General features: G+C 45.0%; 1 protein-coding gene across 2 annotated transcripts in view; it reads left to right on the top strand.

Moving 5' to 3' along the window:
• Window positions 1-15857, top strand: part of PHACTR3 (phosphatase and actin regulator 3) — a 217906-nt gene that overhangs the window by 176020 nt on the left and 26029 nt on the right. For both annotated transcript variants that reach the window (XM_032605525.1, XM_032605526.1), the window contains one exon: window positions 6723-6876. In XM_032605525.1, the coding sequence (XP_032461416.1) occupies window positions 6723-6876 (154 nt within the window). The remainder of the gene's footprint in view (window positions 1-6722; window positions 6877-15857) is intronic.

The following is a 15857-nucleotide window of genomic DNA, read 5'->3' as shown; positions in this document are numbered from 1 at the left end:
GTTTATTTTTGTTTTTATTTCCATTTCTCTAGGAGGTGGGTCAAAAAGGATCTTGCTGTGGTGTATGTCATAGAGTGTCCTGCCTATGTTTTCCTCGAAGACTTTGATGGTGTCTGGCCTTACATTTAGGTCTTTAATCCATTTTGAGTTTATTTTTGTGTATGGTGTTAGGGAGTGTTCTAATTTCATTCTTTTACATGTAGCCGTCCAGTTTTCCCAGCACCACTTATTGAATAGGCTGTCTTTTCTCCACTGTATATTCTCCCCTCCTTTATGAAAGATAAGGTGACCATATGTGCGTGGGTTTATCTCTGGGCTTTCTATCCTGTTCCATTGAACTATCTTTCTGTTTCTGTGCCAGTACCATACTGTCTTGATTACTGTAGCTTTGTAGTATAGTATGAAGTCAGGGAGCCTGATTCCTCCAGCTCCGTTTTTCGTAAGATTGCTTTGGCTATTCGGGGTCTTTTGTGTTTCCATACAAATTGTGAAAATTTTTGTTCTAGTTCTGTGAAAAATGCGAGTGGTAGTTTGATAGGGATTGCATTGAATCTGTAGATTGCTTTGGGTAGTAGAGTCATTTTCACAATGTTGATTCTTCCAATCCAAGAACATGATATATCTCTCCATCTATTTGTATCATCTTTAATTGCTTTCATCAGTGTCTTCTAATTTTCTGCATACAGGTCTTTTGTCTCCTTAGGTGGGTTTATTCCTAGATATTTTATTCTTTTTGTTGCAATGGTAAATGGGAGTTTTTTCTTGATTTCACATTCAGATTTTTCATCATTAGTGTATAGGAATGCAAGAGATTTCTGTGCATTATTTTTGTATCCTGCTACTTTACCAGATCCATTGATTAGCTCTAGTAGTTTTCTGGTAGCATCTTTAGGATTCTCTATGTATAGTATCATGTCATCTGCAAACAGTGACAGCTTTACTTCTTCTTTTCCAATTTGGATTCCTTTTATTTCCTTTTCTTCTCTGATTGCTGTGGCTAAAACTTCCAAACTCTGTTGAATAAGAGTGGTGAGAGTGGGCAACCTTGTCTTGTTCCTGATCTTAGTTGGAATGCTTTCAGTTTTTCACCATTGAAGACGATGTTGGCTGTGCATTTTTCATATATGGCCTTTATTATGTTGAGGAAAGTTCCCTCAATGCCTACTTTCTGGAGGGATTTTATCATAAATGGGTGTTGAATTTTGTCAGGAGTTTTCTCTGCATCTGTTGAGATTATCATATGGTTTTTCTCTTTCAGTTTGTTAATATGGTGTATAACGTTGATTGATGTGCAAATATTGAAGTATCTTTGCATTCCTGGGATAAATCGCACTTGATCATAGTGTATGATCCTTTTAATGTGCTGTTGGATTCTGTTTGCTAGTGTTCTGTTGAGGATTTTTGCATCTATGTTCATCAGTGATATTGGCCTGTAGTTTTCTTTCTTTGTGACATCTTTGTCTGGTTTCGGTATCAGAGTGATGGTGGCCTCGTAGAATGATTTTGGGAGTGTTCCTTCTGCTATAGTTTGGAAGAGTTTGAGAAAGATAGGTGTTAGCCCTTTTCTAAATGTTTGATAGAATTCGCCTGTGAAGCCATCTGGTCCTGGGTTTTTGTTTGTTGGACGATTTTTAATCACAGTTTCAATTTCAGTGCTTGTGATTGGTCTGTTCATATTTTCTATTTCTTCCTGGTTCAGTCTCGGAAAGTTGTGCGTTTCTAAGAATTTGTCCATTTCTTCCAGGTTGTCCATTTTATTGGCATAGAGTTGCCTGTAGTAATCTCTCATGATCCTTTGTATTTCTGCAGTGTCAGTTGTTACTTCTCCTTTTTCATTTCTAATTCTATTGATTTGAGTCTTCTCTCTTTTTTTCTTGACAAGTCTGGTTAATGGTTTATCAATTTTGTTTATCTTCTCAAAGAGCCCGCTTTTAATTTTATTGATCTTTGCTATCGTTTCCTTCATTTCTTTTCCATTTATTTCTGATCTGATCTTTATGATTTCTTTCCTTCTGCTAACTTTGGGGTTTTTTTGTTCTTCTTTCTCTAATTGATTTAGGTGTAAGTTTAGGTTGTTTATTTGAGATGTTTCTTGTTTCTTAAGGTAGGATTGTATTGCTATAAACTTCCCTCTTAGAACTGCTTTTGCTGCATCCCATAGGTTTTGGGTTGTCATGTTTTCATTGTCATTTGTTTCTAGGTATTCTTTGATCTCCTCTTTGATTTCTTCAGTGATCTCTTGGTTATTAAGTAGTGTGTGTTTTATATTTCTTACAGATCTTTTCCTGTAATCGATATCTAGTCTCATAGCGTTGTGGTCGGAAAAGATACTTGATATGATGTCAATTTTCTTACATTTACCAAGGCTTGATTTGTGACCCAGGATATGATCTATCCTGGAGAATGTTCCATGAGCACTTGAGAAGAATGTGTCTTCTGTTGTTTTTGGATGGAATGTCCTATAAATATCAATTAAGTCCTTCTTGTTTAATGTATTATTTAAAGTTTATGTTTCCTTATTTATTTTCATTTTGGATGATCTGTCCATGGGTGAAAGTGGGGTGTTAAAGTATTTAAAGTGGTTTACTATGTGTTCTGTTTGCTATGTCCCCTACTATGAGTCTGTTACTGTCGATTTCCCCTTTTATGGCTATTAGTATTTGCCTTATGTATTGAGGTGCTCCTATGTTGGGTGCATAAATATTTACAATTGTTATACCTTCTTCTTGGATTGATCCCTTGATCATTATGTAGTGTCCTTCTTTGTCTCTTGTAATAGTCTTTGTTTTAAAGTCTCTTTTGTCTGATATGAGAATTGCTACTTCAGCCTTCTTTTGACTTCCATTTGCATGGAATATCTTTTTCCATCCCCTCACTTTCAGTCTGTATGTGTCCCTAGGTCTGAAGTGGGTCTCTTGTAGACAGCATATATATGGGTCTTGTTTCTGTATCCATTCAGCAAGTCTGTGTCTTTTGGTTGGTGCATTTAATCCATTTACATTTAAGGTAATTATTGATATGTATGTTCCTATTACCATTTTCTTAATTGTTTTGGGTTTATTATTGTAGGTCTTTCCCTTCTCTTGTGTTTCCTGCCTAGAGAAGTTCCTTTAGTATTTGTTGTAAAGCTGGTTTGGTGGTGCTGAATTCTCTTAGCTTTTGCTTCTCTGTAAAGGTTTTAATTTCTCCGTCAAATCTGAATGAGATCCTTGCTGGGTAGAGTAATCTTGGTTGTAGGTTTTTCTCCTTAATCACTTTAAATATGTCCTGCCAGTCCCTTCTGGCTTGCAGAGTTTCTGCTGAAAGATCAGCTGTTAACCTTATGGGGATTCCCTTATGTGTTATCTGTTGTTTTTCCCTTGCAGCTTTTAATATTTTTTCTTTGTATTTAATTTTTGATAGTTTGATTAATATGTGTCTTGGCGTGTTTCTCCTTGGATTTATCCTGTATGGGACTCTCTGTGCTTCCTGGACTTGATTAACTATTTCCTTTCCCATATTAGGGAAGTTTTCAACTATAATCTCTTCAAATATTTTCTCAGTCCCTTTTTCTCTTCTAAGGTTTTTCTTTTAATTGACTTACAATATTTGGCCTATGCATTGATTTTTATTGGCTTTGGCCAATCAAGAACTCCATAGAGTATTGAGGAAGACTGGTCTAAAGATAAATGAAAGCCTTGCGCTTGGAAAGACAGTATTGTTTTTGAGAAGCACACCCCCGGGGAGAACGTAGTTTTGCATTGGGCCAGCTCTGAGTCAGATCCAATGTGGATAGCCTTGCAGTGGGGACTTCAGGGAACCAGCGACAGGTCAAATGATGACAGCTCTTTGGGAATGAAGCCTGTTCCCCTCCCTCCAGTGGCTGCCAGGTCCCTGGTTTTCAGCAGAAAACAGACTGCTTCAAGGCTGCTGCCAAGCTGGAGAAAGGGCCAGGGGAGAAAGGGACCGAGTAAAACATTCTTCCTGAGATTCATCCAGTTTTCCTTGAATAAAGATTCCCTGTGTTGCTGCAACCCTTTAGTTAATTTACAGAGTTCTGGAAAAGTTGACTCTAATGATTTTGCAGTTTTCTTGTTGCTTTTATAGAGAGAATTTTCCACCATCTTCACTGCTGTCACTCCACAAAGGTCTTTCTTTTTAAATAGTTATTTTGATATAAGAAAGCTATGTTGATGATTAAAAATAAAATACAGAAAACCAAAATTAATAAGTAAAATCCATTCCTGGCATCTCTATGCCGATTTATAAGAAGACTATAAATTCTTACAAAATTAGATGCAAACACATACACAGATATATTTATATATAAAAGTACATACTTTCCCACAAGTTGCTTTTCTTAGCAACATATCATGTCTGTCTTTTTGTCCCTCAGTAATGCATATACCACTGTTTTTAGGTTCATGATAGGTTCACGACATTCACATGCTACAGATGGGCCATAATTTAACACATGCTGTCTTGTCGTATTTCGGCTGTGTTTAATTTCTTTCTTTCGTAAATGAGGCTGCGTGAACACCCGCTTATGTGTGTTTTGTGTGCTTGTCCCATTTGTTTTGGGAGCAGACTCTTGGAAGTGGGATTTCTGGCCCCAAAGGTAGGATCTCAAGTGTGTTTGGGGGCCTTTGGGGGAGAGGGTAGCTTGTTCCCATCGTCAGGACAGGAAGGTCTCCTGGCCTCTGTTTCTCAGTGTCACATCCTGCTCTGGATCCCCTGCTCATTTAGATTAATTCCATCAGTTGTGTAGAAGTGCTCCTCAGCTTCATGAAAAGCCCTCACTTTAAGCTATTTGTCTGGAAGTTTCCCTTTTTGACTTTTAAGTAGTCAAACCTGTTAACCTCCTGATAGCTTGGGGAAGGCCGTCAGCCCAGACGTTTTCATTGTGGCCCTACTGGGTGCTATGTTGTGCTCTTAGGGCCTGGATGAATAAGCCGAGGAGAATTAATTGCTCTTAGCACAGAGATTTCCTGTGGAGTGAATTCTCATTACATCTAGAAATCTCTGATGAAAGGATCTTTCTCTCAGTTAAGAACAAATATGCTTAAAGTTTGTGATGACAAGTTTACCGAGACATTTGCAGTAAGCTTAAAGACATTCTTCATCGAAAGCTAAAAAGATGAAACCACGTTCAGTGTAGTTTCATGGTTAGCATATTACAGTTGTCTAAAAATGGCAATCCTTCTCACCACCTATCAGACCTTTGACATTCACGAAGGATTTGTCCTGAGACCTTTGAGACTCCCTCAGTTCATAAATGCCAGTTTAGCTTTCAGTTTCCCCCAGACCATGCAGTAAAGATCAACAGAAAAATGCGTGTGACTGCCTTAGGCTTTCATGATTCTATAAATACAGGACTGTAGTCATGTATAAAGCTATTAAAACAAAATTGGGCTGGAGTCCTGGCTGAAATGGCTTTGGGGGTCATTCTTTTTCTCTTTGTCTCTAATAAAACGCACAGCAAACAAGTTCATATTAGAAACTCAAGCCTCAGTCAAGTCCAATTTTTTATATCTTACTTTATCCCAGACTTCTGTTAAATTATCACCTTAGTAGGCATTTCTTGCTTTGTATTCCTGTACCCCACAGTAGCAATGGGCTTTCTTTGGGGAGCCGTTATTCTTAAGAAACAAAGTTTCCCTCCACCTGTGGGGTTGACCTCATTGGATGATGGTCTGAGCCCCCGGGATTTAAACCCACGCCCTAGTAAAAGCGCAAGACCACACGCCGCAAAACTGCAGTCTATACTGTGCTCCGGAGTTCCCTGCCCGTTACCAGCACGGGCGCTCGCTGCGGGGCAGGTAAGGACCCTGCTCTTCATGCAGCTCCGCGCCGTTTCCTTTTCCGCCCGTGAATGCAGCCAGCCCCCTTTTCTGCTCTTCAGCACGTTTAAACGTCGTTCCTTAAGACCTTACATGCGCACCGATGTCACTCTGCTGCTTGGACGTGTGTAGAACTGAAAGTCAATGTCAGCCTCCTAGACCCTGAACCAGGCTCACTCAGCCGTGTTCCTTGATAACCTGCTACGTCAACACTGTTCCAGGACCCAGGAGAACAGACTGTTGTCGAGCTTAAAAGCTAGTGGAGGGGATGGAGGATAAGCTAGTGAACAAGAAAGAGACCAGATAGGGGAGGAGTTAATCGGGTGGGTGATGGTGATCGGAGGACCCGTCGGGCCTCTTTGAGGGCAGGGCTCAAGGCCAGCAGCGTGATTCAGGAGGTGGCCGGCCCTGGATGGTCCAGGCAGAGCAGGGGGGTCGCCATGGGAAAGACATGGTGCAGAGACCCTGAGTTGGGATCGTCCAGGAATGGAAGAGGACCCACGTGGCCACGGGGTCACAGGCAGAGGGGAGAGGGGGGTGACAGGGGGATGGGGGAACGGACCACCATGGGTAAAGTAACTGTAGTTTATGATCTGCACCCGGGCACTTCTGAAAGAAAACGTGGCGCTATTAGTAATCGCTCTGGGGCAAAGGGTGTCGATCGGGACTGCCTCTGGAGACCCCGGATGCATGAACGATCCCGCACCTGTGGAAGGCGTGGTTGTGTGTGGGCCTTCGTGAAGGGAGGTGCGTTGCCCACCATTCGCTGGAGGGCATCACAGCTGCCAGACGTGCCCGCGTGGCTCTGGTCCAGGTTCTTTCCTGCAGGAGGGTGGGAAGTGCTGGCTGCACTGGCGGCCAGCGACCCCCTGACACCCGCTTTCTCGGTGCCCCTTCTCTTAGGAACACTGCCGAGGAAGTGCAAGAAGGAGCTCCTGGCAGTGAAACTGAGGAACCGGCCCAGCAAGCAGGAACTGGAGGACCGCAATATCTTCCCCAGGAGGACGGCCGAAGAGAGGCAGGAGATCCGGCAGCAGGTTGAGATGAAGCTCTCCAAGTGAGTGACGCGTGGACACAGTGGGGGCTGGTCCCGGCCCTGCAGCCCGCCCCCTCGGATGTCCCACCTTCCCCACACTGCACTGTCCCGGCCCCAAACGCAGTGCCCAGGGCGGGTTTCCCAGCCTCGCCACTGTCAGTGCTCAGGGCCAGATGGCTCTTCACCGCGGGGGCCGTCGGGGCACTGTCGGATGCTTGGCAGCCTCCTTGGCCTCTGCAGGCTGCACGCCCCTGTGACAGCAGACACTGTCCCCAGACATTGCCCGATCCCCCCTGGGGCCACTCTTCCCTGTGGAGAAGTACTGGTTATAGAAGCCAAGCAAGGCCTATGGTATGGACAGGCTCCGGGGGGCTGCCGGTGCTACTGGTCTGTGGCGCCCCCCTGCCCTCTGGAGGAGCGAGGGCCGGAAGCAGGATCTCCCGAACTCGGGGCCCCTGATGTTCGGGGCCGGATGACACTGATGGGGCCGTCCTGTGCGCGGTAGGACATTTAGCAGCATCCCTGGCCTCTACCCTGGAGATGCTCACAGCCCCTCACCCTGCTTCCCATGGTGACAACCAAAAGTGTCTCCAGTTACTGCCAAGTGTCCCCTGGGGGACGGAGCCATCCCCCAGTCGAGGACCCCTGATCTGAAGGTCACCCTGGACTTCTTCTCCAGGTGGTCTTTCCTCTGCCTGAGGCTCAGGTCTTCTCATTTCGGGTGGACGGGCCCTTGTCTCTGCTCTCTGCCGGGGAGCTTGGGCCCCCGTGTTGCCACCCTCCGAAATCCTTTGAGTTTTTTCAGAGCGGAGGGCAATGAGTGTGAGGGGGTGAAGCCCAGCGCCCAGATGCTGTGATTCTGTGGGCTTCAGTTTTCTTACCTGTAAAATGGGGATGATACCAGCCGTGGGATCACGGTGGAGGAGGGGCGGGCTCAGTGTGGCGCACGTTTCTGCAGGCAGCCGGGGTCCCCAGCTGGGGTCCTGAGGGCTTGGAATCACATAGCCCTGCTCTGTGCTGACATGCTGGCGGACCTTGGACCAGCGGCCTTACCTCCCCAGGTCTTGGTTTTCTCGTCTATAAAGTGGGGTGCTGATGATCTCTAGATCATTGTGAGTTTAGGGGGGAGATCCCGTAAGGAAGGCGTATGGCCGAGCTCTGGCACAAAGTAGGTGCTCAGTAAGTCGGTGCTCACCATGGCTCGTGGGGCCTGGGAGCCGGGTCCTCGGCCCCTCCTCCTGTATCGGCTCTGAACCCAGACCAGGGAGAAGCTTTTTAAAATACAGATTGATGAGCCCCACCCCGACCTGATCAGTCTCTGGGCTGAAAGGGGGATTTTAACGAATTCCCTGATATTAACGGGTTGAGGGGGCCTCTGCAGGTTGGACGTTCTTAGCCTGATTGCAGTGAGATTGTCAACCCACCACGCACTTAGCGCTCTGTGTCTGGTCATTCAGCAAAGGCTTATTTTACTCAAATGAGGGGCAGGCAGGCGCCGTGGCCGTTGCTAGAGATACAGTTGTGGGTAATGAGGGAGAGAGCTCCCCTGAGCTCCATATTCCCGGAAGCATCCTCAGACCTCTTCCTGCGTGGCTGGTACCCACTCTGGGGCTTTGTACAGACCAGATGGGTGCTCAGTAAATGCTTATGGGTGGGAAGGAAGGAGGGGTGGAAACACAGGTGCATCGATCTCATGGCCAAGGGGATATGCTGGCAGATGAAGCTTGGTGTCCTTGCTGCCTGTCTCATGGACGGGATGCACCATCGCACGAGGCCTGGTTTCCTCTCGTTTCTAATGAGATTGAACTTTTTTTTCAGTGTTTATTAGCTGTCTGGTTTTTTTCAGTTCCTTTCATGTACATCACCTGCAGTTTTCTTTATCTTAATGATTCGAGGATTTTACCCTGGAAATTGCAGCTTCCAGTCTTTTCCAGGTCTGTGAATTACACCTCTTCTCCGTCTTCAGGACTGGTATTGTCATTTTGTTCATGCTTTCCTTTGATGTGGGAAAGTTTTTTGTCTTTAAAGTTGTCAGATTATCGCTCATGTACTTCAGGTGTCAGCAGACTTTTCCTGTGAAGAGTCAGATACTGAATATTTCTGGCTCTGTGGATCCTACTGTGTCTCTGTGACCACACGACTTTGTCGTCACGCTAACGCATGGCCAATGCGTGGTGAGCGAGTGTGGCTGCACGCCAATGCGACTTTATGTACAAACGTAAACAGCAGCCCACGGGGCAAAGTTTCCCGGGCCCTGATATACTTTATGGTCCATATTATTTGTGCCATGTTTTAAAACATCCTTCCCTGCCCGAAAGTCAAAAAAAATGATGTTTACACGTATAATTTTTGCAGTTGTCATCTAATTATGCCAAGCGATAATGGTTTTCTATTTGCTAAACAAACCAACTTCTCTTTCAAGATAGAATATTAAGTGAATTAAAAAAAATAGTAAACATTGTCGCATATGTGATTCACGGATAACAAAATGGTCATGATGGTGCTTGGCTTAAGAGAACTCTGGGGACCCCACTCCTGTTTCCCAGTGCGGATGGGAGGTGGGAAAAGGCGGGGTGCTGGGAAACCTCGAAGGACTCCTGATTAAGTGATACCCCAGACACAGGCCCTGGACGGAATCTGTAACTCATTTTAAAGCTTGGACTAGAACATAGTAGCTCCTTGGATGTTTGTCACCATGTTTAAAAATGGGAAAGCGACCCCAGAATTAGACACGAAGAGAGCGTGGTTGAGAAGTCACAGCCCAGGCGGGCAGACGTAGCCTTCCTGGCAGGCCAGGTTTGTTTCCCCTGCAGAAATGGTTTAATTGGATCCTTTGTCTTTGTTTTGCCGCCTTTCAGAGATTCTTCCGCCATCGCTTGCTGAATAATTCAGCCTCTGGTTGCTGTGGCAACGTGCCATTCACTGTATCCTGAAGTGCAGTCGGTGTTTTCGTACTGTGTACTTTTAAAAATTTCCAGACCCTTACTCTTTTTTTTTTTTTTTTTTTTTTTTTCCGGTACGCGGGCCTCTCACTGTTGCGACCCCTCCCGTTGCGGAGCACAGGCTCCGGACGCGCAGGCTCAGCGGCCATGGCTCACGGGTCCAGCCGCTCCGCGGCATGTGGGATCTTCCCGGACCGGGGCACGAACCTGCGTCCCCTGCATCGGCAGGCAGACTCTCAACCATTGCGCCACCAGGGAAGCCCCGGACCCTTTACTCTTTTATCTTTTGGGCGCTCCTAGGACTTTTCTGGGTGAAGTGGTCACGGTCTCCCCTGACTCTTTGTGCTGGCTCTGGGGATTCGCGTGAAGTCAGAGTCAGCTTGGGAGTAAAGGAGGAGTAAAACCCTGTGATCATGGTCACCCCCTTTCTATATGGGAGCCCAGCTCACCTTTATGGTGTGTGTAAGTGAATCCACAGGGTATTACAGACCCTTAGCTCCCGTGCCTCACACAGTGGGCAAGTTCTAGAAATTACTGTCTTGCTTCAGTTGGGTTGTGTGCACGCCATTTAAGGATGCCCGACAGCTTTCTCTTTTATTATTATTATATAAGCTTCAGGTGTCCAGCATTGTAATTCGACATCTGTATATACTACAGAGTGATCAAGTGACAACTTTCCCTTTTAAGTGCAGACCCCGTACAATATGTTTTGCTTCCTTTCCCTCATTTCATTTAATCTTTACAGGAACCGATAGAGGAGGTGTTATCATCATCTCCGTTTTACAAATGAGAAAACTAAGGCTTGATGAGAGAGGTTAAGGAACTTGCCCAGGGTCACACAGCTCAGAGGAGGTGGGCTAGGAGTCAGACGATGGGTGGTCCCTCAGAACCCCCAGGCCTGTGTGGCGGGGGAAGCAGAGCTCTGGCGGGGCCTGGCTTATCTAAGTCTCTGCTTTGCGTTTTCTCATACTGGTGTGGCTTCCATCAGGGGACATTCAGGCCTCCAGCCAGTGCCCTGGGCTTCTGTGCAAAACACTCCGTGCCTGTGTTGGCGGGAACCGGAGGGGATGCAAACATTCTCCCACCCCCGGAACAGTGCAGTTAGTGAACAGAGACTCTCGGCCGACCACGGGCTCTGGGGAAACGTAGACAAGTAGGTTCAAATCCCAGGCTTTCCGTCACAGCGGTGTGGGTTTGGGCCAGCGCGGCCTTCTCTGAATCTCCCCCTGGTTTGTAAATTCAACACTGTGGCAGCACCTTCCTCCTGGGGCCCCTTTAGAAGGTTCCAGGTTAGTCCCTGGACAGACAGGTGTGAAAGTGCATCCCTGCAGGAGGCACTCTGGGGGGTGGAGCTGCTGCTGTTTGGTCCTGGCTGGACGCACTCGGGCTAGTTGTCACCAGGGCAGGGGCAGAGGCAACCTAGCAGGCCAGGCCAGGGTAGCGAGCTGCTGTAGAAGCAGCGCCTGGAGGGCCAAGGTCGTGTTAGAGTAGTTGTTAATGTCAGTACATTGTTGTTCTCGTCGGTGACTGTGGTGTTTTTTTGCCCGGCCTGGCACCTCCGGAGTGATGCACAAACCTTCTGTTAAGTCTCCCTTGGGGCGTCCTCTGCTGTGGGACCGCATGTGAGAAGCTGATTAATGCTCAGTAGCGCCCTCCAGTGGCACGTTAACACAGGCTCAGCGGCCATGGCTCACGGGCCCAGCCGCTCGTGCATTAAATGACCCTCCAGCCGGTCCCTTTGTACGTTTTGTTCTCCCACATCCAGAACAGGCTGCCGCCACTCAGGCCTCCGGGAAACAGATTCCCAGGAAGAAGTGTTCTGTGCTCCTGCTCCCTTGCCCCGTGCTTGCCTTGAAATCTGTGGAATTTTAAGGAGGAGGGTTGATGCTTTCAAGGATGGAGGTGGAGATTGGCACTCTTATAATCAGCACCATGAACCTAGCATTAACAGTGGGACTTTCTTTCCGCTGAAGGTGTCAGGAATGCTGGGGCGCAGTGCAGGGTCTCAGTTCTGTGGACACAGGGTTTAGAAAATACAGAAACCTTACTTTTTCTGGCCTTAGCAGGAAGAAAAATGGCTTAATTTTAATTGCTGCAAAGGAAGCTGCTCCTTTGGGAAGTGTTGAGGCGTCATTGCAGCGGGTGGGGGATTGCGTAATAACAGATGTTGATAAATATTTGCTGCTTTTCCTCTTCCCGACCTGCAGTGCCGGGTGGGAGCCCAGCTCCTCCTGGGTGACTTGAATCCTGCCCCATAAGCACCATCTAAGGAGGGACAGAAAAGTGTGGTTATTAATGATGGTCGTTGCTAACATGTATTCAGTGTCTTCTGTGTACCAGCTTCCTGCTAAGCGTTTCATGCGTATTTCCGCCTTGGAGCCTTGTGAGAGCTCTCTGGGGTAGGTGCTATTCATGGTCCTGTTTTTCAGATGAGGATAACTGGCTCAGAACAGTGCAGTCACTTGCCTGTGCTCACACAGCGGGAAATATGGGGTGCGGGGGTAATTGGTCACCCGATCCACGCCAGTTCCAACATCAGAGCGTCCATCCAAATCACCAGGGAGCTTTGTGAAAGCACAGATTCCCAGGCCCCACCCCAAGTCTCTTGAACAGGAATCTGTATTTTAACAGAGCCCTTCTCCTAAGTGTCACTGTTGCCTTAGGCTGCACTGTGTCCCCTTCCTTGCCACCCTTGGAAGACCGTTCTTGGAGGCCTCAGGATCAAAATAAGCTGTACTTCTGTGTAACAGCTGTCTGTTAGTATCTTAAGGAGAATGCACATTTTATAGTTGATTGTGTTTCCCTTTTTGCCTTGGCCACCAGGAAGCTCAGAGCCAAGTATGCAGATACCTGTCACAAGTGTGTTGTATCGTTTGGGTTGTGTGTCTGTGTTTGATCTTCTGTTATATGGCCTTTGTCTTAATTCCCTCAACTTTTTTTTTTTTTTGGAAGGAAGGCGTCTCACATTTATTGATCATACTGTGTTCTAACTCTTTCACCTATGTTACATTTTTTCATGGTTACAAGAAAACTAAGATATAGGCATTACCACAGACTCTTGCCATTTGATGATTCAACATTTGGAGGTTTTGCCTATTTGCCAGTAACTCCAAACATGTAGGACTTGAAGTTTTTCTAAAGCATTCACGTGAAACTGATGCCCACCTGGAGGCTGAGGTCGTGGAGGGAGTGATTGTGAGCGAGACACGATTATTGGTGAGCATCTCTATTTCAGTTTGAGTTTGCTTTTGTCACCTCTCTTCCTGTCTGCTGTAGTTCTCCAAAGTGCTTCAGTAGTTTCCTTTTTTTAAAATTGAAGTATAGATGATTTACAATATTGCATTAGTTTCAGGTGTACAACTTAGTGATTGTGCATTTTTGAGACTATACTCCATTATAGGTTATTACAAGATAATGGGTATACTTCCCTGTACTATACAGTATATCTTCGCTGCTTATCTGTTTTATGTATAGTAATTTGTATCTGTTAATCTCATACCCTGAATTTGTCCCTCCCCCTTTTCCTCTCCCCTTTGGTAGCCACAAGTTTGTTTTCTATGTCTGTGAGTCTGTTTCTGTTTTGTATACATATTCATTTGCATTATTTTTTAGATTCATATATGCATGACATCATATAGTACCTGTCTTTCTCTGACTTATTTCACTAAGGATAATATTCTCTAGGTCCGTCCGTGTTGCTGCAAATGGCAGTTTTTCATTCTTTTTTTATGGCTGCTTAATATTCTGTGGGTATGTACATATACCTTAAGCCAGTTGTCTGTTGATGGACACTCAGGTTGTTTCCATGTCTTGGCTGTTGTAAATAGTGCTGCTATGAACATTGGGGTGCATGTTTCTTTTCAAAGTAGTGTTTTCATTTCTTTTGGATTTATACCCAGGAGTGGAATTGCTGGTCATGTGATAGTTCTATTTTTAATTTTTTAAGGAACCTCCACACTGTTCTTCATAGTGGTTGTACCAATTTACATTCCCACCAACAGTGTAGGAGGGTTCCCTTTTCTCCACACCCTCTCCAGCATTTGTTATGTGTAGACTTTTTGATGATGGCCATTCTGACTGGTGTGAGGTAATATCTCACTGTAGTTTTGATTTTCATTTCTCTAATTATTAGTGATGTTGAGCATCTTTTCACGTGCCTGTTGGCCATCTGTATGTCTTCTTTGGAGAAATGTCTAGTTAGGTCTTCTGCCCATTTTTTCGATTGGATTGTTTGGTTTTTTGATGTAGATTTTGGGTATTAACCTCTCGTCAGTCACATCATTTGCAAATATTTTCTCCCATTCGGTAGGTTGTCTTTTTGTTTTATTGATGGTTTCCTTTGCTGTGCAAATGCTTTTAAGTTTAATTAGGTCCCATCTGTTTATTTTTGCATTTATTTCTTTTGCCTTAGGAGATTGATCCAAGAAAATAATGCTACAGTTTATGTCAAAGAGTGTTCTGCCTATGTTCTCTCCTAGGAGTTTTATGGTTTCAGGTCTTACATTTAGGTCTTTAAACCATTTTGAGTTTATTTTTGTACGTGGTATGAGGGAATGTTCTAATCTCATTGATTTACATGTGGCTGCCCAGTTTTCCAGCACCACTTACTGAAAAGACTGTCTTTTCTCCATTGTATATCCTTGCCTCCTTTGTTATAGATTAATTGACCGTAGGCGTGTGGGTTTTTTTCTGGGCTCTCTATTCTTTTCCATTCATCCATATGTCTGTTTTTCGTGCCAGTAGCACTCTGATTACCGTAGCTTTGTAGTATAGTCTGCAGTCTGGGAGGGTTGTGCCTCCTGCTTTGTCCTTTTTTCCTCAGGATTGCTTTAATTTGCTCAACTCTTAATTTTATCTCTAGGGGGTATAGTTTTCATTACATGATTTCAAACCCATTTCTCAATTTTAACTATAAAAATGTAAGTAAAAAATACATATTTTTTTATGGAGGCCCTGTTAGCATGCATAAGATTTTGCCATCTAACATCATGTCAGAAGGGTTTTCCATTCTTTTTCATAGGATTCAAATGTTCATTTTTAATAGTGGTCTAGTGTGTTAAGGAGGGGACAGACCTACCAGCTTTGCTTTTCCCTCCCACAATCAAGACTTTTAGTTTGCCTCAAAATCTTTACTTTTAAAATAAAACTACATGTAATGCTTATTTTCACACATCAGTGGTTTTTTTTTTTTCTTTTTATGGATTATTTACATGAGCAACGTTTCCAGAAATGATAAAAGAGGAGGAGGAAAATGCATTGAATTAGATGATGTCATCATTCAAGAATGAAAACCAGTTGTCAGCAGAACCCAGCAGATCAGTGGGTAACAGCCTGGAATTTGTGGTTCAGGAGGGAGGGAGCAAAATTTCTTAACAAATACATGAAAATAATTCAGTTTCACTAGTAACTACCGACATTAAAAAATTCATAGTAACAAAGAACCTTTCATCCCCAATTGACAATAAAACTTAAAATATTATTTTTAAATATTTTAAGTTATATTTTACTAATGTAAATACTGAGCATGATATAAGAATATCCCACCCTAGTGAGTTGGTGGTTTCCATTGCCATCCCACTGCTGGCAGCCATGTGACTTGAAAATAACCGGGCAGGTGAAGAGCCAGGATGACAATTTGCACATTTTAACCGAACACTCTGCTTCTGGGAGTTTATATTCAGGGATTTAGAAGGAGAAGAAGCACGCTGTGATGGTTAGTTTTAGTCCCAGAGGACTTTGTGTCTGCGGGGGCCCCCCCTTAGTGTCTCTGGGGACAGAGGGTCAGGACACAGTGTGACAGCCGAGAATCTCCATCCTCCAGGTGTGCTGCAGGTGGGGCAGGTCTGTTTCAGGTCCTGAGGACGTTACACGCTGCGACGTGGGGACAGTGTTCCTGCAGAAACTGTCGTTCAGGCTTCGAAGGGGCCAGCTGGGGGTGGGCTTGGTCTCAGGGGGCCTTCGTTCTGCTGTGAACTTGTACCGAAATCTGTGCAGATGATAGCGCTCACTTCCACTGAAGTGTCCTTTGGTAAATTTCAGGCAAGTGGAGGGGGGAGAGCC

This window comes from Phocoena sinus, chromosome 15, assembly GCF_008692025.1.
Source record: "Phocoena sinus isolate mPhoSin1 chromosome 15, mPhoSin1.pri, whole genome shotgun sequence".
NCBI lineage: Eukaryota > Metazoa > Chordata > Mammalia > Artiodactyla > Phocoenidae > Phocoena > Phocoena sinus.
Note: the sequence above shows the minus strand (reverse complement) of the source record. Positions and strands in the feature narration are given on the sequence as shown.